This window comes from Myodes glareolus, chromosome 8 (genome assembly GCF_982192425.1).
Source record: "Myodes glareolus chromosome 8, mMyoGla1.1, whole genome shotgun sequence".
NCBI classification, from domain to species: domain Eukaryota; kingdom Metazoa; phylum Chordata; class Mammalia; order Rodentia; family Cricetidae; genus Myodes; species Myodes glareolus.
In genome coordinates this window covers 41870042-41880616 of record NC_142033.1, presented here as the reverse complement: position 1 = coordinate 41880616, position 10575 = coordinate 41870042, and the positions used below count along the sequence as shown (strand labels likewise).

Here is a 10575-nt window from a genome sequence, read left to right as displayed (position 1 = left end):
CAAGTTTATTTAGTTTACACAAACAGTTTCTCAGATCTGTACAGTGACAGCCTAGACTGACCCAGGGGAGGAAATCTTTACATTGATAGCAAAGTATGCTCTGGCCCCAACAGATCATCTGCAGCTACTTCCTACACAAAAGCTCCAGGCCGTCCACGCATGTCCAGATGCCATTAGTATTCACTGCTTTCTGAGCTGAGGACAATAATGCAACCTCTTACTTTTTAAATACTTTCTAAAATTTCAGTTCTGATACTCCTTCCCACTCCAATACATCCACTTCCCACTACTAAACAGAATCAATCGAGCTGAAAGGTGAGAAATATTCTTGTTTGGAAATAAAAACATTTTCCTCCTTTTCCTGGGAATAAACCAATTTTTCTTCATGTCAGAAGGGCAATAAAAGACTAAATTTTTTTTTCAAATAAAAAAGTGTGAAAATAAATGGGCATTAAAATGTCAACCCCACACACATATGTAGGACAATTCCATTCTAATAGGTAAGTGTTGGACTGGGAGAGAGGTCTGATGAGAGGCATTCACTTCAAGAGACAGACAAATACAGCCCATGTTAGCCCAGGGTAGAGTGTAGCTGGCAAAGGCAGAATCGACTCTTCCTCTCATGAGCTGTGTAAGGCTAGTGTACAGTGGCTTTCAACGACACGCAACGGATTCTAAACCAACCACTATATTAATCAATCATGTTTATTTAAAGTATTCTTAACATCAGAAAATTTTAATGTGAATTTAAAAAAAATCATTAAACAACCAGTTCACTTTTCCTATTCTAGCCACACGAGCCATCTGTAGCCACCCGGATCGCAGCTGGAGGCTCTAAGGAAAATAGGCTACAAGCTTCACTGTCCCAAGAACTACAGAAAACTGCCAAGGTAAAGTAAATACAGTATGGCTCTGTCATTCACACCAGATAACCCCAAATAAATACCTTATGGAAAAAATTAAAATCTATTAAAACCACTTAAAATACTTAAATGCAGAAATCTCAATTTTCCTTCAGTTGGGCAAGAAACCACCAAAGACATTATGATCACGGTTCCAAGGACAACGAGTGGAATGTTTAAAATTAGGCCAACCAACAAAGTCCTGTGAACGTTCTGATAGATCCGTTTACTCAGGTATACCGTAAATAAGAACTGAGCAACACAAGAAGCAAAAGTCAGTTTGCATGTGAAATTTCTATAAGCTCATGAAAACAATACCATCCCCAATCGCAGATGGAAAAGGAAAAACAGCTAAGAGTACTCTGGTCATCTTCAGTCATTTGGTCGTGCACAGCGTTAACATCTGTTTCCCACATCAACGTTAGTCCACAGGCGGAGCAGGCGGGTCCTGTCCCTGGCATTAAAAAAGAATGGGTTAGAGACTTTTAACACATCTAATAAGTAAAAAAGGAGCAGCGCACCTGTCCCCAACCCCGTCGTGCTAAACTCATACTTGGAGTCCTCAGGTTTTTATACAGGGAACATAAGGTAATACTGTGGTCTGGCAGGGTTTGCCCCATGCCTGCTTGTGTGTGGAGAAAGGGAAGCAGCCAACATGAGGCAGTGTCAGTCTTCTCCCTGAGGTGACAGGCTGAGTGCAGACACTCCCAACTGGAGACTCCGGTTTCTCACTATGGGATGTGTACCAGAATGTGGCCTGGGTGCTTATGGCAACCGTCTTATCACTAGAAGGGAAGCCCAGCTTCCAGTGAAGCCTGTAGTAAGAGAACAGAAACTGGCCATGCATGCACAAGTGCATGTATGTATATATATGTCTAGAACAGGTCCTGCACACTGTCTTGGGTACCTCAAAGGTTGGCTTCACGCACATTGGCCAAGCACTCCTAGTGAAGCCATCTCCTCAGACCATATGAGAGCACTGCTAATTTTTGTCTCTTTTGAGACAAGGGGATTTGTTAGGTAGCCTATGTGCTGGGATTACAGCTGTGTAGAGCACGTTCTGCTTCAGATCATTAAACTTCCTCAACACTGAACTAACTGGATTTTTGGTTTGTTAACCAGTAAGTCCACCTATTTAGTCACCTTTATGTTGGTTTTTGCTACTTGCATTAGAAAGCGTCTGAGCTAAAAGATGAAAACTGTGCCAAGCCATATGGGCTGAGGTACCAGGATCCTGAATGAGGCCAGCTTGAGCTACAAAGTGAGTTCTAGGCTATCTGGGCCATTCAGGGAGACTTATCTCAAAAACAGAGAGCGAGAGCAAGAAAGTAAACAACCAAATTTTAGGTCCGCTGGGATGGCATTATTTCCTCACCATGGCATGCTCTGTAAGGGGGGCAGCATTTCTACTGTAGTTTGGTTTTTCTGTTCCTTGCTTAAGACACACAAACTACTGTTCCTAGGACCAATAAGGTCCAGGGGTGTATCACCTGCAATGACTTCTAAGTCAGTTTAAGTTGGATTACTTTATCTCTAAACATTGGAGATATTGCTCCCTGTCATAAAAATAATAAAGGTGTACACACAGCATAAGAAAAAATGCTAAGAAAAAAAAATTCACACAGGCAAGTTCTTTATGCACATTCCCCTTTAAAGCTTTCTTTTCTACTTCCTTCCCTCCTTGACTTTCACCAACTCTGGCTGCCTCCAGGTGTCAGGGTTAAAGGGTACACCATCACAGCCTACAGACAAGAACCTATGTGCCAATGACGCCATTCTTAGCTTAACTCAGCATAGGGCATGTCTACTGCTCTACCAAGGCTCCACGGTGCAGCCCGATTCTCACTGTATACTTGGTTTGCTTATAAGTTCTAACGTTAACAACACAAGGCTGCAAAAATGTAGCAATTAAGAACCGCACTTTGTGAAGGCTGAATAACAGAATTAGGAATAATATGGTTCCAGCATGTGGCTTCAACATGAAAAAAAGAAAGCTACTTTGTTTGTTTTTTTGAGATGGGGGTTTCCAAACTAGGCTCTAACTAGGCTCTAACTTGCTAACTAGCTCTAGCTAACTGGTTCTAACTAGCAAAGGACGACCTTGAACCTCTGAGTGTCCTACCCCCACCTCCCCAGTGAAGGGATTACAGGTGTGCCACCACATTCTGTGTGTGAGGTGCTGAGGAGCCAATGCAGGGCTTCATGCACGCTAGGGAAGCAGTCTACCAACCAAGCCATATCCCTAGCCTGAACACTTTTTTTTTTCTGGATGCCGTGTCATTTTATAGATACTATCACCTTCCTAAAATAGTACAAGGTGGCCTAGAGCTCACGAGGTAGACTAGGGTTTGTGGTAACCCTCCTGATCTACCCTCCCAAGTGTAGGGATTACAGATGAGCCACACCGAGCTCTGTCTGTTATTTTTTTATGTTTGCCTCCACAAAAGACAACCAGGGACTGACAATTTTATTATGACTACAATGAAAGAATTCAGTCCAAGAATTAAGTCTTCCCCTGGATAATTTAGATACTTCAGTCAAAACAAACACCCCAATGCTAACCCGAAAGGATGAGTAATTCTTACACTGTGAGGACTGGAGGGCTTTCCGGGGAGGCTGGAGCCTCTCAAATTAGGAGGCCTCAGTAAGAACAGGAGCACTGCAATCACCATCCAGGCCATCAGGATCACAGTGATGCTGACACTGTTGTCACTGGAGGGTCCTGGCACTGAGGACAAACAAGACAAACAGCTGTAGCGAAACTGTAAAACTGTCAGATAAAGGTAAAATAGATTCTAATGCTAAAAATCACAGTAAGAAAAACACTAATAGAGTAAAGCTGTAAACTAATATATTTCAATTTCTCATTCCTTCAAGTGAGAAAAATCTACAAGGTATAACTTATGTTAGTCACAACCCAAATTATAGTAAGGACTTTGACTAGTCTAACAGTTCTTTTTAATTTATTTGTTTATTATGTATACAGTGTTCTGCCTGCATGTATGCATACCTGCTATCCAGAAGAGGGCACCAGATCTCATTCCAGATGGTTGTGAGCCACCATGTAGTTGCAGAGAATTGAGCTCAGGACCTCTGGAAGAGCAGCCAGTGTTCTTAACCTCTGAGCCATCTGCCCAGCCCCATCTAATAGTTCTTTACAATTTTATCTTTTATTATGTGTCTGTGTAGGAGTCAGGTCCCCAGAGCTGGGGTAATGGACAGACTGTGAGTCATCTGACACACATGCTGGGGACAGAACTCTGATCTTCCACACGAGGCAGCCCAGCCAAATGTAGTAAGTTTGTATTTTGTGTTAAGAAAAACCTGAGACTGGGAAGACACTTATCACTGTGCCACTCCATGGACTACACATACTCAACAGTTTTGCATTGATTGCAGAAGGTTCATGGACTTAGGAAATCACAAATCCATAGATTTGCTGAGATCTAAAGAAGCCGATTAAGAATACCTAATGGGGGCTGGAGAGATGGCTCAGAGGTTAAGAGCACTGGCTGTTCTTCCAGAGGTTCTGAGTTCAATTCCCAGCAACCACATGGTGGCTCATAGCCACCTATAATGAGATCTTGTGCTCTCTTCTGGCCTGCAGGCACACATGCAGGCAAAACACTGTATACATGATAAATAAATCTTAAGGAAAAAAAAAGAATACCTAATGGTAGACCAGGCTGGCCTCAAACTCACAGAGATCTGCCTGCCTCTGCCTCCTGAGTGCTGGGATTAAAAGCGTGCACCACTACCACCCAGCTTTATCCTTTTATATTTGTGTGTGGGTCAGGGGGTAACTTTTAAGATCTGGTTCTTTCTTTCCACCATGTGATGCCCAGGCATTGAATTTAGGATATAAGCCTTGGTGCTAAGTGCTTTTATCAGCTGAGCCATCTTACTTGAACTTCACTGGACCCCATTCTTCTTACACAGGGTCTATCCATCATTTGTTATCATCAGGTCTCCAGGGTAACCTAGGCTGGCCTTACATTCCCGATTTTCCTTTCCCTAACTTCCAAACAAGCATGTCATCCAAAACTCCAGTAACATGAACGTCTCTGCTGACCAGCCCAGTGAGTAACCACTGCTGATCCATCTGACACCGAGCACACTGGTTTGACCTTTGCTGGTGTGATCTGGCCCTACTTATCTAATCTTCCCTTCTTCCAACAGTATCTCTTCTAGTCACTTCACATTCTTGAGCCAATGTTTCCCTCATCTGGCTGTACAACAATAAGGCCTGCGACCCACATCACAGATTGAGGCCCTGCCTCAGACCATCTGATTGAGGAGCAGCATATGGGTGTTGTCTAATACTTTTTTAAACCTTCCCAAATGAATATGATGTAATAATAATTCAATACTACTCATGCAAACTCAGTCCTTCCAAAGAACCCCATATCCTCCACCCTGTCTAGCATGTGTTCACAACCAACTCCCATTAACTCTTTACTTCCCTTTTCTATAACAATCCCATTCCTTCAGCTACTGTCCTGCTGCTTTCCCCACAGTATCATGGCATTTCTCAGTTGAAAAAAATGGCTTCCCAGCTTCCTAAATTAGATGATCAGATTGTTGCTGCTGATTTCAAAGGCTGGGGATCAAACCCAGGGCCTTGGATGTGCTGAGCAGCTAGATCTCTGTGAGTTCAAAGCTAGCCTGGTCCACACAAAGAAACTCGGCCTCACAAAAAGAAGAGGAAGAAGAAGAGGAAGGAGAAAGAAGAAGAAAGAATTGCCTGAAGCAGTCACAGAGAGGTAGGTGACAAGTAATGCTTTAAAAATTATTCCTAAGTGGTATGTGTGCATATGTGTGGGTACTGGAAGAGAACATCAGATGCTCTGGAGCGAGACTGAAGGTACTTATGAGCTGCCTGACATAGAAGCTGGAAACTAGGGGCTAGAGAGATGGCTCAGAGGTTAAGAGCACTGGCTGCTCTTCCAAAGGTCCTGAGTTCAATTCCCAGCAATCACATGGTGGCTCACAAGCATCTGTAATGAGATCTGGTGCCCTCTTATGGCCTTTAGGCATATACGCAGACAGAAAACTGTATATATAATAAATAAACAAAATCTTAAAAAAAAAAAGAGGAAGCTGGAAACTGGATTCAGTCCTCTGCAAGAGCAGCGAGCATTCCTAACTGCCAAGCCATCTCTCCAGTCTACACCAAGCTTTTAACATGGGGAATATAATTTAGTCTTATTTTATTTAAAAATTACATTATTTACTTATTTTGTATATGCATGAGTATAAGCATACATGCCATAGCACACGTGTTGCAGTCTGAGGACACCATGAGAAAGTTATTTCTCTTCTACTGTGTGTGTATGTGTGTGTGTCCCAGGGAATTGAACTCATCACCAAGATTGGAAGTAAGCGGCTTTATCTGTTGAGTCATCTTACTGGTCATTGCTTTGTTTGTTTTGATATCTCATGAATCCAGACTGGCCTCAGTGTAGCCACAATGGTTTGAACTCCTGATTCTCTTGTTTCTGTCTCCAAAATGCTAGGGGTTGCAGGCCTGCGCCACTACTCCTGGTTTGCTGAACTATGAAAAATAAGTAGTGCCATTCTAGGAAGTAAATCCGGCATATGAGCACAGTAATGTTCTACAAACCATAAGCAAAGCAGAAGGCGAAGGCGACATAATTTAAGCAGTAGCAAAGAAGGGAAAGGAAGCAACAATGCTTAGACATTAAAAAGCATACTAAAGAGGATTTGAGGAGGTCAGGCACAGTAGGTTCAAGGATAACCTGAGCTAGGTAATGAGTTTGAAGCCAGCCTAAGCACACAGTGAGACCCGGTGTGAAAAGAGAGATGGGCTAAGGTATGGTTCAGTAGTGAAGTGCTTGCCTCCCATACATAAGGACTGAAGTTTGATTTGAAACAGCATAAGAAAGAAATAGTCTTTTAAAAAGATTCTGTCAGGCAGTGGTGCATGCCTTTTAATTCCAGCACTTGGGAGGCAGAGGCAGTGGGGATGTCTGTGAGTTCCAGGACAGTCAGAGCTGTTACACAGAGAACGACTGTCTTGAAAAACTAAAAAAGGAAAAAAGATTCTACAAAGCCCTAACAATGTTTTTCATATTCAGACAAACCTCTGAACTGTCTTTCAAGGTAGTTCTATGAAAAGCCTAGAAATGCTCTTCAGATGGCTGCCTTCAGTAATAAGAAAACCTTGCTAAAAGGTAACTACAAAATGCAGGGACCAGAGGATGAAGATGCTAAGGCATGGCAAGTTTAGATCCAGAGATCAGGCAACTGCCAACAGAACTAGGGGGAGAGACAGAGATTACTACCTCTGTGCTGGGAATCTAGAAGATAGAAAGATTTGCCTCCAAAGTCTCTTTGCTCTCAAGAAACTTTGAACAGTTGACATAAAATAACTAAGTAGCCAGTGGTAGCAGGTGGACACCTTTAATCCCCACCCAGTAAAAAAAAGCCTAAGTAAAACATAGTTACTAGATACATACTTACTAGTTATAGGACCAAGAGTCACTAGATACATAGTTACTAGACAAAAGACAAATATAGTCACTAGATACATAGTTACTAGACAAAGGAAGAAACTTTAAAAAGACTTTTTAAGAACAACAGAGGACTGGAGAGGTGGTCAGAGGTTAAGAGCACTGACTGCTCTTCCAGAGGTCCTGAGTTCAATTCCCAAAAACCACATGATGGCTCACACCCATCTGTAATGAGATCTTGGTGCATGCTTCTGGTGTGCAGGCATGTAGGCAGAACACTGTATACCTAATAAATAAACAAATCTTTTAAAAAAAAGAACAACAGAGATTCTAGGTTTCTATCTGTAAAGAATTTTAAGTTATATAAAGTACATTTTTCTAAGTTGTATGACAAGTGGTTTCTGTTGTGGGAGTATCTTCCGCTGCCTCAGCCAATAGTCGCTGAAGCACTAGCCCACAGTGCGGCGGGGAGCGCCTTCCACTCCGTCAGCCAATAGCAGCTGAAATACCAGCCCACTGGGGCGTGGTATATTTCTCTTTTAAAAAGAGACACAGATCCCGGATCAGGCTCTCTTGGTTCCGGCGCTTGCTCCCGGCTCCTGCTCCAGCGACTAGGCTCCCTTCCTGACGGTTTATGGTGTATGTAAGTTTTACCCCCCAAAATAAATAACCCCTTAAAACATAACTGGTGTGGGATTGATTCGCCGATAGGTTTCTGTTTTACTACTGATAATGTCTAAAAAAACTGTATTCATGTCTATATTATATTTTAAAAAAACCAACAGAGAATGGTACCACTAAGAAGGTAAGACTATGGGCTGGGCAGTGGTGGTGCAGGCCTTTAACCCCAGCACTCAGGGACAGAGACAGGTAGATCTCTGTTAGTTCGAGGCCAGGCTGGTCTACAGTGTGAGTTCCAGGACAGCCAGGGCTGTGTTACACAGAGAAATCCTCTCTCAAATAAACCAAAAAAAAGGTAAGACTAATTGTCAAAATATAGATAGAGTGAGGACCAGGAAGATGGCTTTGTAGTTAAAGGCACCTGCCACCAAGCCTGATGACCTGAGTTTGGGTACCATCCTCCAATATTTTTTTTAGGATATACCATCCTCAAGACATTAAAAAAAAAAGATGCAGAGTGAGCAGGAGTTGTGAGGCTATCTGGAAGAATATTCCCAGCATGGGGAACCAATGATGCCCCTGCATGAGGATCCAGTGGGATGTGGGATGAGCTCAATACTGACCATCACTAGTTTAGAAGTGGGATGAGGTTTGGATACCAGAGAAAGACTCATCAGAGGAGCAGTCAGTCACAGCCAGGTCACAGCCCTGCCAGGACATAACACGGACCTTCTATTATGCACCAAACAAAAAACCCTTAGGAGTTTTAGATGAGTGGGCTGGTGGGGTGCCTCACAGGTCCTGAGTTCAATTACCAGCAGCTACATGGTGGCTTATAACCATCTATAATAAGATCTGATGCCCTCTTCTGCATGCTGGCATACATAATAAATAATCAAGTCTTTTAGATATAAAGAAGGCAAAAGCAAACTGTTATTTGGACAGGCTACTCTCTCTCCAGCTATTACATTAAGAAAAACAGAGAAACAGGGAGATAGTTAAGAACATATAAGGCTGGTATGGTGACAAGAGCCTTTGATCCCAACACTTGGAGGCTGAGGTAGACAGATCTCTGTGAATTTTAGGCCAGCCTGTTCTAAATATCGAGTTACCGACCAGCCAAGGCTACATAGTAAGACCCTGTCTTAAACAAACAAAAGGAACCTATTATAAAAACTTACATGAGATGGAACAGGTAGGCATAATGGTAGTTTTGGTTAAATCCTAAAGGTAGATGATAATGGACAGACCCCTGAGAGTCAAGAAGAGTCAAGGGTAACTTTCAGGGCAGGGATACTACAAACTTATGGGAAAGACAAAGGAAGAAAAGCAGCTAAGGCAGATATTTCTAGGAGCTCAGTTCTGAAGAAGACAGTTTGAGGTGTCTGTGAAACATCACAGTAGACATGTCCAGAAGATAGTCACCAGCACATAAGTAATGAGTCATGAGACTTGAGAACACCACCAAGGGAGTGTAGGAAGGGAACAGCTCCAGAGAATGAGCTAATGAGGCCTGAAAAGGAGAAGGAAGACAGAGTAATTAGAAAGTTAGAACTGGAGGGAAAACATGGATAGAGAGAGTTGGGAAGACCTGTAAGACTGAACAATCACAGGTTCACAGTAGATAAAGGGTAGCTTTATGTAGAAATGGGCAAAGAGAGGAAACTATGTCAAGGATTGTGCTGGGTAGACAGTCCCATCAATGATGTGTTTGCCATGCAAACACGGCAAACTAAAATCCACTTAAAACCTGAGAGTCTGGAAAGGAATTCTAGGCAAAAAACAAAACAAAACAAAACAGTTAAGCACGGCTTAACACCTGTGGCTCCTTTAAGAGAGGTTTTCCTGATTCAGGGGTAGCAGAAAAAAAACTGTGCAGTTTTGAAATGGTAGTTTTCTGGGCTGTGCTGCCAGTGTGAACTCTGGCTCTTTCAGGAGGCCCAGCATTAAATGGGGTTTGTGGGCAGTGTGCTGCAAGTTACTTGGTGGCAGCATGGGCCAACTGGTTATGAGAGTTGACGTGGTGAGGATGGCTCCCACCCGGCAGTCTCAGAGGCAGTGAACAGGCTTCTGCCAAGTCAGACTGGGTGGGAGCAAGCAGGCAGAGTCGTATTTCCCCTAGCAACGCCGCCACTTAGGTTTTTAAGAAGCAGTCTAGGTCAGAAAAGGATTATAGATACACAATAAAGACAAATTCAGATGGAAAAGACCTCTAAATGGGTCACAGTGTTGGATAAATGTGCATAGGTTTGGGAAAGAGAAGAAAAAGAGCAAAGAAGGTTATAAAAAAGAGACAGTACAGTCATAGATTAAAAGGAATAAAGAAAAATAAGCCAAGTAAAGATGGAATATACACAGAGAATCTGGATTATGTATATTATTGTGTTTTCTTTGAATTTTTTGTCTGGAGAGAGACATTTGATTCTGGGGACTGCTAAGCTAAATCAACATACATGTTTTAAAGGTTTCTTGACTTCAAAATTTGAGTCTAAGGATATGTTGCTTTGGAAAAGAGGTTCTTCTTTTGTTTCCAAAGAGGATGAGAACATGTGGAATCCTTCCAGACTAATGCAGTTTGA

At 42.5% G+C, this 10575-nt stretch overlaps 1 protein-coding gene across 2 annotated transcripts in view; it reads right to left on the bottom strand.

Moving 5' to 3' along the window:
• Nucleotides 1-687: 687 nt before the first annotated feature.
• The window catches only part of Smim14 (small integral membrane protein 14), a 49588-nt gene continuing 39700 nt past the window's right edge, over nt 688-10575 (bottom strand). For both annotated transcript variants that reach the window (XM_087908998.1, XM_087908999.1), the window contains exons 4-5: nt 3488-3630; nt 688-1356 (exon numbers count right to left, since the gene is read on the bottom strand). In XM_087908998.1, coding sequence (XP_087765124.1) covers nt 1324-1356; nt 3488-3630 — 176 coding nt within the window. In that variant the 3' untranslated portion in view covers nt 688-1323. The remainder of the gene's footprint in view (nt 1357-3487; nt 3631-10575) is intronic.